At 40.7% G+C, this 25,318-nt stretch overlaps 1 protein-coding gene across 3 annotated transcripts; it reads left to right on the forward strand.

The window, feature by feature from the left end:
- The first annotated feature begins 1,330 nt into the window (after nt 1-1,330).
- On the forward strand, nt 1,331-25,229 carry AKAP8L (A-kinase anchoring protein 8 like). Of its 3 annotated transcripts, none has more exons than XM_033139621.1 (13): nt 1,331-1,434; nt 6,382-6,414; nt 8,319-8,553; nt 11,828-12,287; nt 12,718-12,835; nt 14,027-14,070; nt 16,716-16,770; nt 18,679-18,787; nt 19,671-19,812; nt 20,204-20,309; nt 21,280-21,410; nt 22,439-22,534; nt 24,028-25,229. In XM_033139621.1, the coding sequence occupies exons 1-13, from the start codon at nt 1,422-1,424 to the stop codon at nt 24,385-24,387; spliced, it is 1,902 nt and encodes a 633-aa protein (XP_032995512.1). In that variant the 5' UTR covers nt 1,331-1,421; the 3' UTR covers nt 24,388-25,229. The 3 variants fall into 3 exon arrangements, with proteins under 3 accessions (XP_032995512.1, XP_032995513.1, XP_032995514.1); XM_033139622.1 differs by having other exon boundaries at nt 14,030-14,070; XM_033139623.1 differs by having other exon boundaries at nt 1,332-1,434; nt 8,319-8,376.
- The last annotated feature ends 89 nt before the right edge of the window (nt 25,230-25,318 follow it).

Here is a 25,318-nt window from a genome sequence, read left to right on the forward strand (position 1 = left end):
GGTGAAGCAAGAGCCAAGGAGTGAATTCATGGCTGAGGTGAGAAACAACTGTGATCTGGCAGCTTGCTGCTCACCACATCAGGCAACTCACTTTCCGTTTGAATCCTGTTCAAACCAGAATCTCTTTTCAAATTGTTTCTCTTCTAGAAAAGAATACTGCATTGCAGCAACCATAACTTAAAAGTGTAATGGGATGGTGGCAAGAGGACTTTTACCTAACCTCTGATACCATCCTTCATGGAAGAAACTGCCTAAGCATTGTCTATATTCAAGGTGTTTGGTATTCTGAACCTCTTCAATGAAGAAGTACCAGCTTCCACGCTGCGGGGCATTGGTTTGCATAGCTCTGTGTTTTTACCACCTTTTCAGCAACTTTAGCCCTGCCTTCACATCCCCTGTTAGTGTATGTCAGGTCCAGTTTGATACGAAGCAGGTGGTTGCACTGGCTTCACCAGTTGCATTGGCGGGCTGTCAAATCATTATTATTAAGTTTGTGTGTGGGTGAGAGAGAAATCTGACCTGATCTTTCTTTCTATTTAGAAGAAACAGTTTGTGTGCTCGACTGTACACTGATGTTTTTCACCGAGAGGCGCTCAATTGCTACATCAAACTTTAAATTTGGGGAAGCAGGCTACACCATGGTGTTGTGCCCCCCTTTGCTCTGTCCCCCTCATAAGGGACACATCGCCATAGCAGTTCAGGCAACTGACACTCGAGCTGTCCTTCCCCCTCGGTATTTAAATTCTGATGCCGCAGCTTGAAGACGTGGGGAGGGGAGACTCTGTTCATAACAAGGCGCTGTAAAATGGTAGTCGTTGTGCCTCCTGAGCTTCCGTAGCCCGTCAGATTCGGAAGAAGTTGAATTCCTTCCAGTTTATCTCGTTGATTATTCCGCCGCCTTCAGTCTACCCCACTCCCCCGCGAGATAGAGACGAACTAAGCTTCTCTCTTTCTGACCAATAGGAAAAGCTGGTTGGTCCCGCCTCCTGAAAGGTGCGCAACAAGAGAAAGCGGACGCGCTGCATATTTGGGGACAATGAGTACAAATTAGTGCCCGCCGTTGCACCGCTCCTCATGAGTGATAACCGCTTAGACCCAATGACCTCTTGGAAATCTCTAGCCGGTGCTGTTATTCGCTGACAGAACATGATTGGCATCCACAATTGCCTTATAGGTTAACCGAAGTGGTTCTGATCGATGCCTCCCGCCTCTAATGAAATACAAGGGCTCCAGGCCTCTGTTCCCAATAGCGTGCGAGGGGGGCGGGACTAACTGCCGTAACCGCCAATGGCTGACCAGCTAGGTGAGCGAGCGCGGCCAACAGTGTCGGGAGGCGGGGCCAGTAAGCTGCCGTTGCCGTCTGGCGCAGGAGGTAACGGGTGTGAGGAGTGTGGTTTTGTTGTACAGCCGCCACCGCCATCATGAGCTATTCAGGTGAGCTTCGGGGGAGGGGGGAGAGAGGGCGGCCGCCTGTCGGGCGTGAGGGTCGGGGGACGGGTTCCTCCCACCCACCGCGAGTGGGCCAAAGGGAGCGCAGGGCCCGGCCCTATGTCAACATCTCGGGGGGGTGGGGTCAGCAGCGCTGCCTTTCCCTTCTCTTCTGGCAACGCTGTGGTGACCCCCGTTCCCTGCGGGGGGTTGCTGAGGTGTTTGTCAGGGGTCGTTTTCCGTTGCTCCCGCCAAATAAAGAAATGGCGCGTGGGGGGCGGGGAGGTTCTTGGACGGTTTCAGGCTGTGCGCGCAGGGTGCGCCTCCCTCCTCAGCTGCCCGCCCCTCGTTGTGCGAATGTGCGGAGGGTATCGGGGAAAGGTGAATGTCAGCATTGCTCCTCTGCGCCCGCCGCCTCAGAATCGGGGTGGGAGGGAAGGAAGGAGGGATGAATCTTTGCGTCTCTGCACACGCGCACCCCACTGCTTGGTATCTGTGAGCGGTTATAATAGGAGTGGGTGTGAGAAGGTGGCGCAGGAAGAAAAAAAAGGGGGGGGGACCTTCCCCCGTGTCCGATCGGTTATGGCTTCCCTTGGAATAACTGCCATTGTTTCCCCCTTGCTGAACCACCAACTAACACTGTTTGGGATTTAGAAAGGCTATTTGCCAAAGAGGAGTTGCTTTCTAAATAAAATAAAATAAAAACGCGATCGTGGCATGTCCCCTTGAATCCTAGCTCCCCGCTATTCGTTTAGTTTTATGCATGCGCGATGTTATACGGTTATCTGAATTTGCGGTGTCAACATTTGCCTTTCTAGCCCTTTGGTTATGTAAGTGTGGAACCAAATCTATTTCATAAAATATAAGGTAGTCTCTTCATTATCAGTATGGTTGCCCAGCTACATATGGAATTATACGCAATTAAAATAGTCTGGCACTTGTGTGCCCCAGTGCATGTTAGTGCATACTGAAGACAAACCTGACTGATTTTTGTCTGAAAACTTAAAAAAGCAAACCCAAACAGTTTGCTGACTACAGGTAGGTAGGAAGAAGTGTGCATGCACACGAAAGCTCATACCAAGAACAAACTTAGTTGGTCTCTAAGGTGCTACTGGAAGGAATTTTTTAGTTTGCTGACTTTTGGACAGATTTGGTGCACTTTGAAGTGATACAAAATCTTCCATGGATCACTTGCTAAGTCCCATATGTGACAGTCATGCATGTGGTATTCATTCCCTCAGCATGTACCATGGTCAATATTTTTCTCAGTCGTTAATACTTTTATTAAAGGTAAAGGAAAAAATAGAGTATGGAGTTCTCTCTTAAAGTAGCTTCTCCCAGTTCTCACCTGAGATCTTTCCTTTCTCCTCCCAGCCTCTCAATCTGGGAGACCAACATTTCCCTGGTCAATATTTTTCTAACTAACCTCAATTAGTCATATTTTTGGCTTCAAATGTTAGAGTAGGGACTTGATACTGGAATGTGAGAAGGATGGGTTCTGTTCAGCTGCATATCTGGAGTTCTACTTGCACAATGTGACTTCCTCTCCCTCCACATCTTCAAAATCTACTGAGTATCCTCTGGAGGAGATTTTGAGGGTGGGGGTATTGCAGGGGAGAGGAGGGCAAAGTTCTGGTGTGCAAGCAGAAGTCTACTGTGCTAGTGAAGCAGCAGTACTGGAAATACTGTAATACTATATTTCTGTGAAGTTTTGGCACATTATCTTGGTTCTGAAATAAAGATACTTTAGATTTTAATGATATGCCTAATTTGATGATTATCTGAGGAGTTAATCACTCCTGTTTTGATTACAAATGGGTTATGATAGTTAAATGGAAATTTTTATTAGTGAGCAAGGTGCAGGGCTTACGGTACTTTGAACCAGGAATTGAACACCAGGAATCCAAATGGGTGAAAGCATATGTAGTGTGCTTCTCACTGTGAACAGAGTGCTCCTGAGTAAAAGCAGTCATCCCCTTACATGAAAAAATTAAGATTGTGGGCTAAAATGCTGAGCCACAGTCACATACATACATCAAGTAAAGTCCATTGAACTCAATAGGTTTACTTCTGAGATATGCATAATTGCACTGTTAGTGGCAGTTTGTAGTGGCTGTACAAGTTACTTGTACTGATTCTGATGTACTATAGAAGTTGTATTCTGTGTCAGCTAAACGGTTACAAAAGTTCTTGTACCTCACAATATTGCTATGTCTTCTGGAGAAGTGCAGGTCCCTTAAGGTCTAATTCATCTTTCAGTAAATATATTTTTGATTGATTATACAAATCCAGTTGTTCAGAATTGGTGTATTTTTCATCTTTAGTAAATGGACTGTGTGCTACTGTTCTGGTACTAGTTCAGCCTCTTTATAGGAGACTGTAGCAGTGATACATGCTTTACAGCTAGCCGTTGTAGCTCTTTGCTCCTTGTGGACTTTGATTCATTTTAGAAGGGTGGCGTTGGAGTTAAGAGGCAGAGTTCTGAATTAGTACCTAAGTAGTAGTTATTGCTGCTTTAAGGTCAATGCATTGTCATTTATAGTCTTGGTTTATGGAGAAGAGGGTGTCTGTTTATGTGCTCCTTCACACCTTCTGTGGGAATTCCCTATTATCCGCTTTTACCATGGTTCACTGTTATGTGATTGTTAGTGATTATGCTAATGGATGTTCCAAGGAAATAATGCTTAGGCGCTCCCTTAGTAACAGTTACACAAAATAAATTAGGGTAGAGAAGGGATGATGTGTGAGATGGGAGAGACAAGGAGCATGTGATCCTGTGGCCTACTCTAGATCTCTAAACTATAGTTGTGCAGTGCATTACATATATACTGGCCTGAAAATGATTACTCACTCCCTAATATTCCAGGCTAATGTAAATTAGTAATAATGTAAATTAGCAATAATCCTTTTCTTATTTACTTCTGGTCAGAGTGCTTTGAAATGGAGATTTCACTGGATGCAGTTGAACTTGTAATCCTTATTGTATTGATTTAAACAGGATTGATTCATGCCTGTATCATTGAGCCTATTTTTGTCTGTGTAGTAGTCCCCACCATTTGGGCAGGTGAAGAAGGTCTGAAGGGGGTATTGATATATCTTTTCAGCAATGTCCTTATGAATGCTAAGTAAGTAGTTCTGTCTAGAGATGTAAAATTTCTGGAAATTTTGAAGCTTGGAAAAAAACTGTTTTTCCCCAGTTTTTTTCGGGGGGGGGGACAGAAATTTTTGGAAAAATTGAAAAAAATGCTACATTAGCACTTTTTTCTTTTCCAGATTGAAAGTCATTCTGTTACTTTAGAAACGTATAACTATGGACAATTTTAATGGGCATAAAATTATCACAACTTGTCTATTAAAAATATAGTGTATCCAAACAATTATTACAAACAGAATTTACTTTTAAAATAATATTTATTTGTATTTGTAACAAATGGAGCAACAATCTCCTGAACTGTTTACTAGTTTATACTCTCCACAGTATTTAAAAAAACATTCTCATAAAAAGAACTGAAGAAGGAAGTGGGACTAAGTTTCAGTGAATGGGTATGAAATTTAATCCGAATCATTTTCTGAGCTGTAATGATCAGTATCAGTTTCAGTCTCTGCTTCTGTATATACTTTCAGGCCCTTTTTGTTGCTCTATATTTTCTTCCAGTGCTTTGAGGCCTAGTGAAGAGGAACAGAACCAATGCATACCACATGCATGCAAAAACAAAACTGAAACCTTTTTCTTTTCTGGTGACAACAGTACCTCCTAAAGGAAGAAATGTATCTTGTTCTTGCATTGGAGAGTTCAGTTTGTAACCTAGGACTTGCTTGTCCTCACAGAAATTAGAATAATCTGATACCATACATATTTTTTAGAAATGATTTATAAAATAATTGAACCCCTTATCTTAAAATATTTTATGCATCATGTTTAAATAAAACATTCTATGATCTATTTTTTATTTTTTCAATTTTTTTCAATTTTTCAGAAAAAAAACAAAAAAGACTTCAGGAAAAAAATGGGGGGAAACCGGGTTTTTCCGATTTTTTCCAGGTTTTTTCTGGGCCTTCACATCTCTAGTTCTGTCTGAGCCTTAATTTTATCAGACTACAATAAAGTAATTAAAAACAATTATCCTTGTGTTGTGTGCCAGTTTGAGAATTTTCATGCACATGAGTATATGTGTGCTGTAGAATGTGTAAGAGATTCATGACAGAAATGAAAGAGAAACTTTTAGATAAAGTTGGAATACTGAGGGCAATGTTGACAGGAGGCTGAGTGATGAAAAATGTGCATTTGAAATGGCTTAAACAACCTTTTATTAATTGATAGTTTTTTAATTTAATAGACTTTAAATTGAAAAATTAGATGCCATACATTACTGGTGGGATACATTCACAATATGTTGCAGGCTGATAGGTCTCAATAGCTTTGTAGTGTTTTTGCTCTATATTGCTAAGGTATACATACTTTGTTTGGATGCTTCTTGAACCTTGAGAAGTGCTGGATTCTTAGGATTCTGCTATCTCAACATACCATACCACCCTTTCCTACCTCCCCCCCTCAACTGCTGTCTATAAACATAGCCTGGGATTTCCTTTCAGTGGCAGTGCTTGCCATAGTTGTTCAAGTCTGTGTAACTCAAGGTTAGACTATCGTTATTAGCAACAAGAATACACACCAGATGAGAGGGTTCTACAAAATAATATTGTAGACTGCAGGTTAGACCATGGGCAGTTGAGATAGCACATTCCATCTGTCCACAGATCAAAAAATGTCAATTACAAACTGTCAAATGAAATTAAGTTAGGTCAATTTTTGTTTAAAAAAATTATTGTGATTTAACTGTCATTCAATGAATATTCATGCCAGGTCTGCTTAGTATTTTAAATAGTACTTTGGATAGATTGACAATAACCTTATAACTAACATGATTTTTTACCTCTGGGGTATCTTCTTTCTAGGTTATGGAAACTGGAACTCTGGCACAAATAGAGGCAAGTACCATAAAATCTTAATTGACTGCCAATACGCATAACAGTTAAATCAAAATGTAAATTCAGAACTAATGTTGAAATGTAACGGTTTTCACAGTTTTGGTGTATTTCCTCCTTTTAATATTTTCTGGCACTCATGCTCCTTTTATCCATCAATATCCTTAAGTCAGAGTTTATGTTACACTTGCTGGCCCTGTCAGTGAGACTACTGCAGATTCTTACTTATGGCTGATATTTGATCATCTGTATGTTTAATTTGGGCATTAATTTATCTCCTTCCACCTCCCACGTGCTAACAATCATATTCATGTTAACTCAGAAATAGCCCAGTTACATCATTGAGACTTTATCAAAAGAAATGTGCATAGCATTATAGCCAAATTCCGCTTGCTTGCTAGCTCTTTTCCAAATGTTCAAAGAATAACAAAGCATCATGAACTTTCATGGAAATTTAGACACTTCAGCTGCAATGCTATATACAGTTTGAGGGGAGTATGCCCCATTAAATTAAATGGGATTACTTCCAAATAACCATATTTAGGATCACACTGTTAAGCTATAATTGTATAAACAGCAGGAATTCAACCCCTTGGAACAGAATGGGATGATTTCCAGTAAACGTGTATAGCAGGGGTGGCCAACTCCCAAGAGACTGTGATCTACTCACAGAATTAAAAACTGGCAGTGATCTACCCCCTCCCCCCTTTTTTTTGGTTCACGTCAAAGTTCTTGAGCTTTTTTTTTTTTTAAAGAAGCCCCTTTTTTAAGTTGCTTAGCTTTTTTAGGAACTCTCTTTTTTTAGGGGGTTCAGGGCAAAGTTGTTGCCCATTTTTAAGGAATCACTGGGGAAGCAAACAGCCTCACTGAGTAAACTCTGTCTTCCATTCTGCAACAATGGGGGGCGGCGCAAGGGGGCGGGCCAGATTCTGTTTTACCAATGCTAAGGAAAGGGACCCAGCGATCAACCGCAATCTACCAAATATTCCGGGGGATCTACTAGATTGTGATTGACCTGTTGGATATCCCTGGTGTATAGGATGCAGTGTTAGTTTCAGATTATGAAGTTTGGATATCCAGACAGTAACAATGGAGCATATAAATCATGGAAGGCATGCTGGGGGTCCAGTTCTTCATTGTATTCTGCAGTCCAATTACTATTGTAAATGGCTTTGGGATGACTGATGGGAAGCAATTCATAAATGAAATAAATTATAAGTGGTCACTACTGTTAGCTTGAATAACTTTATTTTACTGGATGTGATGAATTTTCATTTCCACCCTTAATGAGTTTTAGTTCTAAATTTGTGTCTTTTACAGTATTGTGTGAAGATGAAATATGGTGTCTTGCAATTAGGTTCTCTTTGTATTGACACTGTTGTGCCACTTGCTAGAATTTTTTAAGTGATTTGAGAATATTTTATTGGCTATCCACAAATTCAGCTGATTTCTTATGTAAATGGATAATTGTAGATCCTGGGGTAGGTGCTGAGTGTCTCTCCTGAAAACTGCCCCCCACCCCAGTCCTAAAGAGAGGTGGATCATTGTCCAAGGTAAGATGTGCTGTACATGGAGGCTGCCACCTTGGGCCCCTCTAGCAATCAGGATACACCTGAAGGTATTGTTAATGGTGCTATAGTTGGAGGTAATACCAATGATGTAGCAGCTGAGCCCTTTTGCAGATGAGATAAAAATGAAGATTGACTAGCAGGAAATTTGCTATATACTTTTTCCATAGGTAAGAAGTTTAATATTTGGTAGGAGTTACAGAAAACGTTTGTCCAGACATTTTAGACACAGCTGTATCCTGAAGAGGAGCATTCTTGATGGTGATAATCTTGCATTAGATGTTTATGTATGGCAATCTATGCTTACCAAAAAAATTCAGTGACTGCTTCTCATTTCAGGTTACGAGGACTATAATTATGGATATGGATACAGTCAGGATAACTCTGGCAATTATGGGTATGGTATGGCCACTTCAAACTCTTGGGAAATGCCTAATTCAGATACAGACATGAACTATAACGCACCCACTGGCACCAGTGCTGATGTAATAACAAAATTTAACAAGCGCTTAGATGTGTCTCATCTAGAAACTGACACGATGCAAGGAGGACATTATGGCTCAGGTGGAGACAGGTGAGTGTAGAGACAAAGGTGAAAAGGTTCAGTAATAGTTATAGATCAGGGCAGTTTCTGAAAGACATGTTGATCTAATGTGCTGTTGCCTAAGAGCTGTTCTCTGACTGGTAGTATTGCTCTTTGCTTCATATCTTTGCTGTTGCTTACAGAGCTGGGAGTGGGGAGGAGACAGAATTAGCCAAGTTGTACTTCCTCTGCTTTAGCTTTGAAAGTAAGGTGCTTGCACACATCTTTTAGTGAGGAAAGTTTGTTAATACTGTAACAGTTGATAAATTAATTTTTATGAAATATTCTGAAAGAATGGCAGGCTTTAGCAACCTCATATGGTTTTGGATAGGTCACTATTTTCACAGAGTGTATGTCAGGTACCATCAACATTAATGGGATATGTGTTTAGCTGGTTACCATAACTTAAGTTTCTCTTAAGATTTTGCTCCAGCCAACTGAAACAGAAAATAAGTACTGGGTAAATAGAAAATTCTGTAGAATCTTTTCTCAGTACATTTCTCATCCCTAGAAGTCATTAATAAATTGCTTAGGTTATTGTTCATACATAAGGAAGTTCACTTTGGATTGTTGAAGTAACTAGTGCTTATTGCTGTTAAGCTGGATATATGGTATAAAAAGATGTCAGAAGTATTTGCTTCACATTTATACCTTAGATTTTCACAGTTTTAGAGACATTGATTCCCAGACAGTTAGTGCACTTCACTAGAGTGGCTATATTTAGGGTTTTATTGGTTGAAAGTCCTGTTTCATGGGTGCATTTCTAGAGGTCAGGTGAATGAACTATGTCTAAATAAATTGTATGTGTCATTCCCTCTGGATAAGGTGTCAAGGGGCCACTGTATTATAACCTGTTTTGTGTACATTCATGCAGCTTAGTGGAATCAAAGCATAGTACTTTAACTGTAATGGGTAAATTATGCATAGCATTCTGTATTGCTTTTCTGTGTGATGTCACCGTTTGTTTGTTGTTGTTGTTAAGTCGTTCAGTCGTGTCCGACTCTTCGTGACCCCATGGACCAGAGCACGCCAGGCACCCCTATCCTCCACTGCCTCCCGCAGTTTGGCCAAACTCATGCCTCTGTTGTCCCCTTCTCTTTGTGCCCTCCATCTTTCCCAACATCAGGGTCTTTTCTAGGGAGTCTTCTCTTCTCATGAGGTGGCCAAAATACTGGAGCCTCAACTTCAGGATCTGTCCTTCCAGGGAGCACTCAGGGCTGATTTCTTTAAGAATGGATAAGTTTGATCTTTTTGCAGTCCATGGGACTCTCAAGAGTCTCCTCCAGCACCATAATTCAAAAGCATCAATTCTTCGGCGATCAGTCTTCTTTATGGTCCAGCTCTCACTTCCATACATTACTACTGGGGAAACCATAGCTTTAACTATACGGACCTTTGTTGGCAAGGTGATGTCTCTGCTTTTTAAGATGCTGTCTAGGTTTGTCATTGCTTTCCTCCCAAGAAGCAGGCGTCTTTTAATTTCGTGACTGCTGTCACCATCTGCAGTGATCATGGAGCCCAAGAAAGTAAAATCTCTCACTGTTTGTTTACCAGGTTCTAAAAGTAGCTTACAGTATCATAGAGCATGTTAATGTTTTTTTATTTTAAAATACCTTCACTGCTCCTTAATATTTATCTTACTGATGTTGTGTCAGTTTTTAATTTATGACATTTTCATAAAAATAGAAGATGCAGGAGATTTACAGAAATCCTTAAGGGATTACATAGTATCAAATGTGGTTTTGGTAGTGTATGCTCTCTATTTGCACTCATTAAAACAGCATCTCTTGCCAGGGTGGATTTGATTTAAATCAAACTGATTTAAATCATGATTTAAATCAAATCCACCCTGTCTCTTGCCTAAGAAAGGTAATTGTTGTAGATAGTTTTGCCAAATAGTATTTATGTGTTTAAACTACAGGTTTCATGTGCTGGAAGAGTTTTAAGTATAAAAGTTTAACCTCCCCTTTGCAGATACTGACTTAGGTTGTCAGGCTCTGCTGAAGTTGCAACCCTGTGCACATTTGGAAGCCAGTGTGATGCATCTCCCTATTTTCAGTTCTATCATACTAGGTGAATATTAACCCAGCACTGTTAATTCTTACTTGAGAGCCCAGGTGAGCATCAGAGACTAAATAGCAGGAAACTGAAATAGATTTAAGATTTATATTTTGGAAAACAATTTCATAGAAGGCTCAGCTACAACAGTGAGTAGTACTATGTTATAAATTGGCACAAGAGCTTTGGGTTGATAGATGGAATATTTTAGCTTACCCTGATAGCTTTTAGAGTGACACTTTCTGTTCAGAGTTAGTTTTTAAAGTCTCCTCCTCAGCCATTGTTTCCTTTCCATGTCCTTGCTTTCAGATCCTTGATACAAAGCTTGACTGTTGATTTTTGCACTTGTGTCCAGTACTGGTTTATTAAGTGCAACATGACTTTGTTTTGGTCTGCCATAGCAATCGAAACAACATGCTGTCAGGAATAATGTGGATTTTGGCATTCAACTGCATCTTTGTCTCAGAGCCTCTGTACTGTTTTACATGCATAGTATGTAGCTTAAATTTAAAGTTCTTCTGCAGCTTATGGAACATTCTTGTGAAATTGTGCTGGTTCAAAGCTCTGCTTTATATAAACAAGTCAACTTGTTTGTCTCAGCCACTCATTATAGTGAGCATAGAATTGTAAGGTGTACTCACATATTTTGTCTGCACTGAGCTTTCCTGCAGGCAAAATGTCATGTATAAGCATCTCTTAGTATATAGATGATTTCTGCTTTCTTTTCTTCTTACTAAAACCACTTTATTTTCCAAAATGCTAATAATTTGTGGGAACTGACCTTGCATCCAGTGACTTCATTTGTTTTGCACAGCCGAACACCTGAAGTGATTGGAGTGTAAAACCAGTAGAAGGAAAAAATGAAGAATTTGTATGACTCCCCCAAATTGAAGATATGTTTGTCAATCTGATCAGAGTGCTATGCTCTTTCTATGATTGACTGAGGCTAAACAGAACAAGAATTCTATGTAGCCTTATGTTGATTACCCTCTCTATGTCCTTCCCCACTGCTATAATGTCCAAGGGAATAACTCTCATACTGAGTTAAAACCTCAGTTGAGCTTTGTTATTACCTTGACTCTAGAACAATTATGAGAGGTTGTTTCCTTTAATGTGACCTGTTTTACTGCCATTTTTGGCAGACACTTTAACGTGGTGCTCTATATGCTACTGATTAGATTCCTTGCTTGCTGTGCAATTCTTGCAGGTATGATACATATGAGTCCTACGACTCAAGGCCTTCACTAAACGACCGTGATCTGTACAGATCCGGCTATGATTACAGTGAAGCTGAACATGACACCGACAATGCCTATGAAGGCCACTATGACAACTCCTATGGGAACCGCAGGGAGCAGTACCACAACAGAGCACGTGACAACTTTGGCCACCGGGGTCAGAACTGGGCCAGAGACAGGCGAAATAACAGACCCATGGCTTCTGCATATTCTGGGCGCATGGGCGGACAGTGGAATGAACCGCCAGTGCCAATGGGAGGACGGGGCCATGGCCCCAATAGGCCCCCATCCCTTTTCTCCCACAAACTATTCCCTGAATACAACATGTTCCAGGGAATGCGAAGTTTCTCTGGCAACATGCGCTTTGGAGGAGGCGGCATGAAACAACGAATGAGGAGAAACTGGAAAATGTGGGATGCAGATTTTAAAGTAAGTACCTATGTCATCTTCTCCCACCTGTTTTCTGCCCCATTTTAAGGGACATTGCCCAGCAAGAGAACTGCCTAGAACTGAGTGCAAAGGAGTCTGTTTTGTAATTTAAACTGTTTTATTTTAGGAAACATTTTTCTTCTCTGTCTCTTACATCTGCTTGGCAAATCTTTATTTTAAGCTGTTCTTTAGGAATCTCATTGTCCTCAGTATGCTGCCTTAGCACCATTTTAGTCATATCTAGGAAGTGTGACCTGGGATTCATTTCTCCATTTCGTCAGATCTTAGGTGTGCATGTCTGTACCTATTGAAATGAGTTTTCTTGAGTAGAGAACTTAAAATGTGAATGAATGAACATTTCTTCGTTGGTGATAAGAGAACTCTTAGACTTTGCATGTGAGTAAAAACAGTCTTTTCTTTCAATTCATAGAAAAAAAGAATAAAGAATGAGCCTACTGCTAATAAACGAAAACAGGCTAACAGTTCTGATGAGCCTGACAGTAAGGCAGCAAAAACTGATGGCTCTGACAACTCTGACTCTGATAATGGTAAGAGCAAGTCACTGAAGCCTCCTGCCTTGCCTTCTTTTCATTGCACCTTAGTTTGCCAATATTGAAACATAAAAAAATTACAAACTTTATTTAAACTGTAAGAAACCCATGATTACAGGAATATAATATAAAAGTAAGCTTCACATCATACTTTGGTTGTTCAGGAAAAGGGTGCATCAAGACAACCAGATTTCCCTCAACAGTGCAGGCAGACAACTTTGTGCACCAGTACTAAGAGTATAAGAAATAAAGTCCTTCCATATAGCATATAATTTTCAGGGTCTTCTGAGCCATTAGGTAAAGGTCCAGTCGTGTCCGACTCGGGGGTTGCAGCGCTCATCTCGCTCTATAGGCCGAGGGAGCTGGCGTTTGTCCGCAGACAGCTTCCGGGTCATGTGGCCAGCATGACTAAGCCGCTTCTGGCGAACCAGAGCAGCGCACGGAAACGCCGTTTACCTTCCCGCCGGAGTGGTCCCTATTTATCTACTTGCACTTTGACGTGCTTTCGAACTGCTAGGTTGGCAGGAGCTGGGACTGAGCAACGGGAGCTCACCCGTTGCAGGGATTCGAACCGCCGACCTCCTGATCAGCAAGCCCTAGACTCTGTGGTTTAACCCACAGCACCACCTGGGTCATTAGAGACCTTTAAATAGTGGGTAATCTCTGAAATTGCTGTTTGTCCTCATACATTTCTATCAAAAGGAGTTTTTCACCTTTGTGTTAAGATTCTGATTGTAGCCCCAGCGTCCATGTTAACAGGTCTTTTGAGCATGAATTACAGAAGCAGCCATCCTACAGATTTAACTGAGAAACCTGGTGGGGCCATTACAATAACACTTTTACATATATTGGAATCTCCCTATAAATGTCAGTCCAAAATTTTGAAACCAGTGGGCATTCCCACCAGAGTTGGAAAAAGGTACCTCTGCCCCCACACAAGCGATCTGGCAAGAGTCCAGATATTCTAGAAATCTGTATTAGTGTCCGATGCCATGTATACTGTTTTTTATTAATGTTCATTAAAACCTTTTGTGAAATTTTTCAGGCTTACAACCCTATACCCACTTACCTGGGAGCAAATATAATTGAACTCAGTAGAAATTGCTTTTGAGAAGTCATATATAGGGTTGCACTGTTAACAGTCATTTTATAGTCTGCATAGTTACTTGATACGTTGGTTCTTTTCAGAAGAGGGCCCTGAAGGAGAAGCTGCTGAGAAGGGTTCTAAAAATGTGAGTCTGAATTTAGTCTTGCTACAAAGACTTATAATCCCAGTGTTTTATACATATATGATAGGAACAAGAGTTACAAATGATGTCCTGCCATGCTTGCCTTTCTGTTTAGGGAGAGACCATGTACAGTTCTTTTTTTCTGTTCAGAGAACAGAGACCAGAGGCTAGTGTGACTAGGTGATGAATGAATGTTTAAAGAACAAAGCTGACTCAAGGCACTGGTGCCTGAGGTGAACACAAGCTCATTCCCCAGCCTCATTACAATAAGTAGTATAATAATTTAAATTGTTGATAATTGGCTCTCCTTTAATGATTCTCATGATACGCAGACTGGGGTAACTCATTCACTTTGCTTTGTGTCAGGTCTGACACTGAGAAGACATAATTGTGTTTTTTCAGTTATTTATTGAAGATTTAACGTATAGATCTATTACAAAATACATCTGCTTCCAAATAATTACTAACATAATCTATTATGTTGTGCTCACATATAGGATATAGGATGGACAGAAAGTGTTAGTGTGCAAATAGGGTGTGAGCCCTCGGATTGCATTGCTGGCTATTCATTGTAGGTGATTGGGATTGTGCCAGCCGACTCTGCTCCCATCTGATGTTAGTGCATTGGATACCATGTTAAAGTTGGGTTTTATGTGCATGCAGCTCAATACATTGGTACCTCAGGTTAAGAACTTAATTCGTTCTGGAGGTCCGTTCTTAACCTGAAACTGTTCTTAACCTGAAGCACCACTTTAGCTAATGGGACCTCATGCTGCCGCTGCGCCGCCAGAGCAGAATTTCTGTTCTTATCCTGAAGCAAAGTTCTTAACCTGAAGCGTTATTTCTGGGTTAGCGGAGTATGTAACCTGAAGCGTAAGTAACCTGAGGTACCACTGTATATGTAGGTCTGATTTGTGTAAATTGTGTTACCCAAATGTGAGAGATCAGATCTGGCCTACATGCATAAGGCCCCCTATTGTAATATGGCATTCCTTGCACTGGTGTCAGGCAGATGTAGTGATAGGATGGATGCAGCAAAAGGGGTTTAGGCCAGCTGACACAATTCCCCACCTTTTAGCTATGTTTGTGTATGGCTAAGAACTTAAGAAGGCATAGAACAGCAGTGGCCCTCCAGATATTGGTGGACTACAATTTATATAATCTCTGACCATTAGCCATGTGCCCTGGGGCTGATGGGATTTAAAGTGCAACAATGGTAGAAGAGCCAAAGGTTCCTTACCTCTAGCTTAGAGTTTGAGCATAGAGTTCTAGTTTGATCAGTGCAGAACTGAGCAGAATCCTATTTCAGTCCAAACTATTCAAATGTAGAGTTAGTGTCAATTTTCAAATTGTAATTGCAGATCTTATGATTTTGAGAGGTTTCTTAGAACATGAAATTGTTAAACAAATAAATTCTGATGCAGCTAAGGGTTTTTTCATTGCTCATTGTTGAAGAGAATTTAAAGGATACTTAAAATCACAGCCTACTATATTGGTGTTTCTAGTACTGTATTTTTCGCTCCATAAGACACACTTTCCCCCTCCTAAAAAGGAAGGGAAATGCTGGTGCATCTTATGGAGCGAAGGCTTTGCTCCTGCTGCCTCCCCCCGCCGCATTCGGCGGGAGGCAGCGGAGATGTTGCTGGATCCTCCCCACACCTCCGTTCGCAAAAACAAAGCCTGTTTTTGCGAACGGAGGCTGCAGGGTGGATCCAGCAACATCCGCTTCGCTCCCCGCTGCCTCCCCCCACCCCTCGCCACATTCGGCGAGAGGTGAGGGAAGGCAGCGGAGATGTCGCTGGATCCTCCCCATCCGCTGCCTCCCCCCACCCCTCGTCGCATTCGGCGGGAGGTGGTGGAAAGCAGCGGAGATGTTGCTGGATCCTCCCTGCACCTCCGTTCGCAGAAACAGGGTTGTTTCTGCGAACGGAGGCTGCAGGGAGGATCCAGAAGTTCCTCCTCCGCGCCGACCCTGGGGTGGTGGAGGAAGCGGCAGTATCCCAGCTGCTTCCTCCACCACTCCGCGCCCGCACGCCGATCCCAAAAGGGTTAGGGTTAGGTTGAATGCTCACCCCTTCTCCCTGGCTCCCTTTAAAACAAGTGGGGATGAGCCGCTCTGAAGGGAGCTGGGGACGAGGGGTGAACCGGAGTGTTCACTCCTTCTCCCCAGCTATCTTTAAATCTTTAAACCTTCCCCGACACCAGCGAAAGTGGGGGGGGGGGACAGGAAGCCTTACAGCATCGCTACCGGGCTTCCCCTTTCTCCGCCCCACTTTCGCTGGTGTCAGCGAGGCGGGGGAGGCCCATAGCATGTGCCTCTCCCAGTCCCTCTGCCGCTGCTGCCTCCTCCACTTTCCCTCCCAGCCTTTTAGAGGAGGAAAACCAGAAAAAAATATTTTTTTCTGGTTTCCCCCATTTCAAAAATAGGTGTGTCTTATGGTCCTGAGCGTCTTATGGACTGAAAAATACGGTAAATGGTAGTTTTGTACTGTGGTTATGAACAGTGGCTGTTTTTGTCTAAGCCCCAAATAATCTTGTTGCTAGCAGCACTCCTGATTACTTGATGTAAAGGTTATTTCTACATGTGTTGTGACCTTGCCTGTAAGCAAGTGCAGCTCTATGCTTCAGTGTCTTTAATTACATTTTAGGAGGGAGAGGGAGAAGGAGGTGAAGATGAGGAAAGAAAAGGAGACTCTGAGAAAGGTAAGTTCAAATGTACATGCATTAGGGTACTTCTGGTGATTGTTATTTTTGTGACAAGATGTGTGGAATATTGTGCAATTTCTTTCTGGGAACTTGGTGTATAGAACAATCAAATCACTGTTTGTATCGTTTGAATAATTTGGTGTACTGATTAATTTCTTTTTTCCCTTTTTATTTCTTATTTTCCTTTTATTTTCCTTGTTTTGTATTTTTTCTTTTTAGTTTTGATGATTTGGATGTAATGTTAATATATGCTTTCTTCGTAATTTTTAAAAATGCAATAAAGATTTTTTTAAAAAGATGTGTGGAATATTGCAGGAGATACGCATTATTGTATTAGAGCCATTTTATAAACCATTGATAAATTCCAAGTTTCAGTTTTTACATGTTGGTTCAGAACTAACCTAGCAAGTATTCCCTAATAATACATGTATCTTGAGTACTACACAATTAGTTAAATTTACAATGATCAAAGTATTCAGGTAGAAGAGTTCTACATTGTGATAATGTTAATTCTAGCAATTCCCTAGACTATTTGTGGAGGTAGGCTATAACTGTTTTGAACTAGTTTCCAGTACCAATGTGGCTATGCCTTCAGCATGCACAGCAGATCACTTCCAGACAGTGAAATTATTCAAAAATAATTGCTTCCAGAAGCAATAAAAATCTGGCCGTTGGCTATGCTGCATATTGTTACACATCATCCCAATCTCTGAGTGGTGCAAACACAGCATTTGTGTTTCCCTTGGAAATGAGGCACAGCAAAGACTGTGGTTTCTTTGATGTATGGTTTATTTACATATGTATACAACCTGAGCCTATGATGTAGGCTCATAGCATTACACTCCAAGATGTACTTGCTTTATCCCACAGTCTTAGATGCCAGCAGAAATCAGCCATGGCCCTCTGTCGCCCTGCTCCAGCTTGCTGCCCTTAACAGACTGCCACCTTTTCCCTCACATCATTCACAGCTGCAATCCTATACCACTACTCTCCTTCCAACCCTGGCCTTTGTCCTGCAAGCTAGCTGTGACTTGAAGGAGAGGCTTACACCCATTAGTCTTCCAGCACAGAGTATTTGCTTTGTTAATCGTCCATTACCTTCCTTTTGTTTTCCTTGATGGCTCTTCTCTGAGGTGTTTTCCTGAACTTGAAACTGGTTTGGCCTGTACTACAGCTCTTTGCTAAATCCAGTGTTTGGCACCCAGGAGTTAGAAGGGGGGGGGGTCCAGGAACCCCACAAACTCATAACAATATAGGAGGAGGGGTTGCTGGTTTGTTTCTGTTCTTATTTTTTATTATATATTTTGTGTTGTTGATACTGTAATTCTGTTTTGTGGGCAGCACTGAGATCTATGGGTATAGGGCAGTATACAAATGTAATAAATAAATAAAAAATATAAACAGTAACACATACCTGGAATAACCTGAAGAGAATTATACTGTGTGGCATCAAGCTCAGAGTTCATCACTATAACTCACACTTTATCCTTTATCCAACGACCAGGCAGATTCCTATTTAATATGTAGTACTTTACAATTAACCTGTGAGACAAACTAAATGTTTTTCTTCTTATACAAATCATCACTGAACAGTTGGTTTTGTGTATCCCACAGTTATGTCTCCCAACAATTATTGTCTTAACATTTTAAGTTGTAATTGTGCTTCCAACTCTGATTAAACTCCAGGAAACTAGCACTTTGTCTGTGAATTATTTTATGTATTCATTTAGAAAATTTACAGGCAATTTAATTTTTTTTTTAAACTATTCAAGCTGTGTACATATAAGTTATAGTATGGCCTCTTCATGGAAGGTAGACTAGGAACCTGGAGCCCAATCTTACCAGGCGTTCAGTAGGGTCCATGAGTAGGTATCCTTTTAAAATAAACTGATCTTATTCATGTAGGAGCTATGACCATTCAAGAAGAGATCAGTCAAATCAAGCGCAAATTGCAAGCTGGTAAGAAAACTCAGGAGAGGCAAAAAAAGAGGTATCGTGATCGGATGGTGGAAAGGTAAGCCTCCTCCAGAAGACTTTGGGGTGTGCTTGGAGCTTGAGTGACTTTGGGCTAATGCTATGTGTTCTTGTGTGTCAAGGAAATTCCTTCACTATATATTAGTTCCTTCCCTATAGTAACATATGTAAAATAACTTCAACTTGCTCCCCTGGGAGGCAGTGATGGCCACCAACATGGATGGCTTTAAAAGAGGACTGGGCACTTTCATGGAGGAGAGGGCGAGTGATAACTCCTAGCCACAGTTGGGAGGCAGTAAAGCTTCCAAATACCAGTTGCTGGAAACCACAGGAGGGGAGATTGCTCTTGTGCTTGAATCCTACTTGCTGGTTTCTCACAGGCATCTGGTTGGCCACTGTGAGAACAGGATGCTGCACCAGATGGGCCACTGACCTGATCCAGCAGGCTATTCTAATGTCCAACAAGTTGTTGGAGGTTGATGTTTCATGTTGTACTTTCAAAAGTTTATCAAAGGTATTATTTAAAAACAAGCAATTCTCTGTTTAGATAATAATAATAATAATAATAATAATAATAATAATAATAATAATAATAATAATAATAAGCCAATGCCCTTCCAGTGCTCTACATCACAGCTGTACTGAAGTTCTGTGCAGTCTTGGGGATTGCTGGTAGGGTTAGAACAAGAAGTTGGGGGGCTGATGGTCCCACATATTCACCAAAAACAGTTTCAGGATACATGGTCTATAAAAAGTTCAGTTGGGAATAAGACAGCAGTGTTGCCTATTCAAGCGCACCTAGTGTATTGTAGTTCTTTGCTATAGTAAACTATATCAGATTGCCTACATAAAGGAAACTGAAAGTTTTCAAATTACTGCTGTGCAGATAAAAAGATTTTTCTTTATTTGATATGTCTTAACAGGATTCAGTTTGTATGTTCGTTGTGCAAGTATCGCACTTTCTATGAGGATGAGATGACCAACCATTTGGAGAGCAAATTCCACAAGGAACATTTTGCATTTGTTGGAACCAAGCTGCCACAGCAAACAGCTGACTTCCTCCAGGTAGGCCTTTTTTTTTCTTTGAGCCTTCCATTTTCCTTCAAATATTAACATGCAAAGCTAGATGTGGCACTTGGTTTCATTTTCCCCAATCCCTCCTTGTCGTTTGACTTTTAATTATTTCAAGTGGGGCAAAAAATGTACTTTTGGATGACTATCAGAGTAGAAAACACCAGCCAACATCTATATCTCTCAGTTCATCTGTGCTGCTCTTGCATTTTTCAGTACACAACACATCCACACCATTACCTCAGTTCTTGCTTTTGAGAGAGATGGGGGAAAGGAAAGGAAGGCATAGCTTTGATTGTATAGTAATCCTAGCATGTTGTGCATTGGGCCAGGCCAGTATGGTATTATGCACTATTGAGTATTCATAAGCTTTTCTGCAATGCAGGAGTATGTTGCTAATAAAACAAAGAAGACAGAAGAACGTCGTAAAGCAATTGAAGATATTAATGCAGTTATACAACAGATCTACAAAGACCAAGATCTTACCCAGGGTAGGTGTCTTAAAATTCAGATAAAAAGCAATACATATTGTTGTTTTCTTGGGTAAAAATACCCAGTTTTCATTCAGAAAATTTGGATAGAGGATAGGAAGCAATTCCGTAATGTTCTGTGTGAGAGAAAGATGTCCCTAAATTAACTTTGCTATTAGCTGAGATGGATATTGGGATATTGAATGCCCCCCCCCCCCCGCTTTGGTACATTCGGGGTGTGTGTGTTTATGTGTGCAAAACAGTCATTGTGTGTACAGTATGGGAGGATAGGTACTTTTTTTAGAGAGAATTTCCCCCACTGCCCCTGAGGAATGGAAGTCTGTTATTTCACCCTCCTATATTTTTTTCCTGCTATCAAAGGTTTCCTATAGGAATCCTATGGCCCTCCAGACGTTGCTGACAGTGTTCGCAACTCCCATTGTTCAGGCACATTTTGCGACAGAGAATTTCGTAAAAGCGAGCAGTTTTTGAGCTCTGGGTACAGTACTTGCGCCTAAGATTTCAGATTAAAACTGCCACTGCTGGAAGGAAAGGAGAACCTTTTTCTGCCTCTCCACTTCCAACCACTCTCTGAAGACTGGAGAAGGGACCCTCATAAGAATATTAGGGGGGTGGGCAGGGGAAGTATGGCTTTGTTTTTTCCAGTCTTCAGAAGAGGACTAGACCATGTGAAAAATGAACATAAGATTTTAGCTGCAATTTATTCATTTCCAGCTTTGTTTTCTTATTAAGAAGCACACCTTAGACACTCAGTTGCAGCACCCATAACCTGGGTTTAAGGTGCCATTTAACTCCTAGCTTTCATATCTCGGTTTCTAACACTGGTTGCTGAACTACAGTGCTCATCATCCTTCACAGTTGACATGGTGGCTGGGGCTGATGGGAGTTTGTGTTCCCACAGCAGATGGCCATAGGTCTTCCATACACATACTACAGTCTGTAATATTATGACTTCTTTAACTTTTCTCAGACATTGGTATGGAACATTTTGTAAAAAAGGTGGAGGCTGCTCACTGTGTTGCTTGTGACCTCTTCATTCCGATGCAGTATGGAATAATCCAGAAACATCTGAAGTCCCTTGATCATAACCACAACCGCAGAGTAAGTGGATTTGTTGAATTAACTGTTCACCACAAAAATGCATTGGAGAAGCTTGAACAATCCCTACATCATTCAACTTTATAATGGCAAAAGCAGATGAATACTAAAGCAGTTGAATAATTTAGGGGCTTTAATGCTTATTTGAACGTAAAAATACTTCAAAGAGCATGCTTAAGAGACTAGTATCTATTTTAAATATATATATCAACTTAGTATAGCTAGTCTCCTAGCAGTAATATAGCCACTAATGGCATCCCATTATTTCCAAGCAGTTCTTTGGCTGCAAATGTAGCTCCTGCTTGGTTTTGTTAAAAACACACACACACACACACACCAAAAACCTGCTCCCATTAAATTTGTTAAGAAGTCTTTGAGTTGCAAACCGATAATTTGTTCACTGAAATTCAGTACCCTTAAGCTAAAGAACTTTTAAAGTGCATTGGCCAATAAAAAAAATTATGTAGATTTTTGATCTGCTTTGTTAAACATTAACTTATGAAAGAGGTGTGTATATCTTGCTTCATACAATGGACATAGGTTGGGGAATCAATCGCTGCAGATCAGTACATGTCTCTTTCTTTTGTGTTACCCAGTGTTTACTGGGAGAGGTGGGGTGCACATGCCACAAACAGACTTACACTGCCAAATATAAATTTGCCCTTAGATGTTTGGTTGGATATTAAGGTTCAGAATTAACAGGGGGGTGGGGTCCAGTGGATTGACAGGTGAGAAAGCAGGGGTTTTTTTCATTCTCTGCTTCCACAGTCTAAGTCTAGAGTGGGGAACCTTTTTGGCTCCACAGGCCTGATCCTTCTCAGGATCTGCCTTGCACACCAAATTTGACCTCTCAAAATCAATTTTGCTTGGGAAGTAGGAAGAGGTTTGTGAGTCTCCTTCCCACATTAAATAGTTCCTGATGAGAATGTGTGAAAAGTTACTGTATTTTGGAAGTTCTGTCTTGTTATAAATAATAATGAAATGTAGATACATTTTGTGCAGACCATTTATTTATGTATTTTGTATTCTAGGCTATGATGGAACAGTCAAAAAAATCATCATTAGTAGTTGCAAGAAGTATTCTTAACAATAAACTTATCAGCAAGAAATTGGAGCGATATTTGAAGGTAAAACATATACACATAAGAATGGCCCACAGAGGGGTTATGGGCAGAATCCAAAGTGGCATGAGTGAACTTGATGCTTGCACGATATAACTTATTTTCTTCTACCTGCAGCCACCATGCATTCCTGAAATCTGCTCCAGAGGGGTACCCTATCCCTCCAGGGTAAATTTTGAGAGTGCATAGAGGGCTTCAGGGAAGAAGTGTATAAGGTGAAGTCTGTTCCACTCACACACGTTGGATACAACTTTTTTTCTAACTTAAAAAGAACCATTTTACTATGTTAACAATGGGAAAGCTTTTATTTTCTAATATTAACTGAGTTTTAATGTGTTTTCCACTAACCTCCATTTTCTCTGTGTGCTTCATAGTGCACCCTCTCTTCTCTGTGCCTTACTATAAGGTCACTCTCAATTTCTAAGTCTTAACTTTTTTCTGCAGACGACTGTACCCATTCCTATTCCTTTTCCATTTCCCCATCTGTACATGTCTGCACCTCCAACTTCTTAACTTCCCTATGTTTTCTTACTATGCAGTTCTCTGCATTTTACAATGTTTTATTCTGTTTGCACCCAGTTTTTGTATACACTTTAAAAATTATCTCTCTCCGGTTTTGCTTTCTTTCCTATTGTGTACCCCCTCAAAATACTTTATTGAGAGTGGCAGCAATAGCCCCAGGAAATCCACCCTAGTGTAGGGTCCACAGATGCAGGTGGAACATGCAGCATGCTTAGTACTCTGCAGCAGGCTTGAAAGACATCTCTGAATCCAGGAAGAGGAAGTGTTATATAGGCATTCTCTCATTTCCAGTCCAATTTGGAAGGGTTTCAGTAGGCGTTATATGTAAAGATGTGGGAAAGGGCCACAAATGGTGGGATGTGGAATTTCCCCAAGTAGCTGCAAATAAAAGGGAGGAGACCACAGTCAGTCTGTGAACCGTACACTGGGCACATCTAGACTACTCTCTGGAGAATTTTAACAACTTTTGCAAAATGAACAATAATTGCTGTGTAAATTGCAAGATACTGTTTAACTCTTTATAAATTGATATGCACGCACCCATCGGAGTGAGATGACTTTTTAAATTTCTGTCACATCCTGGAGGTTAAAATAAATGAGTTTGCTTGTATAATGGAGAACAATTCTTGTTTTCAGAAACATTGAGACACTTGTTGGTTGAAATGCCATAGTCCACCCAAAACTGATCAGGGATCTTTCACTTGTATCAGACTTGATTATATCTACTAGTGAAAGAAAAGGAATGAAAGTGTCCTGCTTTCTTGTTACTTTTGTATTTGATTTTCTTCAGGTTCTGTAGTTTAAAGCATACCAAAAATAAATTAGTGCAATAGTCAAGGCCTTAAAATTATTTTTATGTGATGTCCCCACTCAACAACAGAAACTTGCTTACCCAGCTATATATTGTAGACTGCTCAGTTCCTTAAAGTGTGTGATGTTTAATGCTGGGTGTCAGGTGGTTCTGATTTGTTTTGCAGGGGGAGAATCCCTTCACAGATGATCCTGAAGAGAAAGAGGAACATGAGGAAGGTGAGGCAGGAACAAGTGGAAATATGGAGGAGGGAGCAGCTGAAGGTGAAGAAAACAAGGTTGAAGAAGAAACCAAAGGTGGAGACAATCTGGCTGAGGAAGACGTAGTTGAAGAAGGTACTGCAGAAAAAAAAGGAAATGATGATCAAGAACCACCATCAGGACAAATGGAAGAGCAGAATTTGAACACATCCCAGGAATCATTTGCTGCTGAGCAGGAGCAAAAATATAATGAAGAAGAAGACAAAGAAAAAGAAGAAAGAAAAGGATTCATACCTTCAGAGGATATGGAACCACCTGATGAGTGAAGTTGCACAGAAGGTTGAAGCATTTTGAGACTCTGCATTAAAACTTTTTAAACCATAACTGTATTTGTGACACTACATGGCACGCAGCTTTGTTTCTCATTGACTACATTTTCACCTAGTTACAGCACTTGAAAGCCTTTATCTGTAAAGTGTTTTTGGAAATAGCTTTTTTTAACCAAATCTTCATTGTATTAGCTAGGTTTTGTGCAGTACAATTTTTAGGTGGCTTTATACTAGGAAAATACCCCCCTTTTGAGTAAATAACTCAAAACCAAATTGTGTTAATTGGCTTACAACTTTGGGGGGAGTTAATTGTCCTCTAATTTTCTCTCCCCCCCCCCTTTAACTTTGTATATAGTTGAAGATGTTTTTGTTCCCTAGCCAGCCGTGTCTGGATATGTCAGTAGCAGAATTCTGGGTTTTAAATTCTGCACGATTGGAGTAACTTCCATGCAACTGTAGCATTCTTCTACTCTACCTTTTTACTTTTAATATGCAGAAGTAATACTTGGGGGTCAGCACAATAGTTTTTCCAGTGCTTTTATTTAAGGATGTATTCTTCTGGTGGATTGAGATAATATTAGGATTACCTGTACATGTGGGTTTTTGGAAGAAGCAGCCACATGAAGCATGTGGAGGAAGCCTCAAAAAGGGATAAATGCATCCCAGCACATTCATAAAAGGCAATTCAGCATTGCTCCTTTTGAGTTTTGTCCTGATGTTGTTTAGGGGACATCATTTATGCTGCTTGCCTTAGATTGCTATTCTGTAAATGAAGGCTATGGTAGCCCATATGAAAGATGAAGAGTGTTACAGAAACATTAAATATTCCCTTCAATGCAGTTCTTGGCAGTTGTCTCATTCTAAATCATCCTACAATCTCAGCAATGCACTACTGCTTCATTATGTGTGTGTGTGTGTGTGTGTGTGT

Source organism: Lacerta agilis, chromosome 2, assembly GCF_009819535.1.
Source record: "Lacerta agilis isolate rLacAgi1 chromosome 2, rLacAgi1.pri, whole genome shotgun sequence".
Taxonomy (NCBI): domain Eukaryota; kingdom Metazoa; phylum Chordata; class Lepidosauria; order Squamata; family Lacertidae; genus Lacerta; species Lacerta agilis.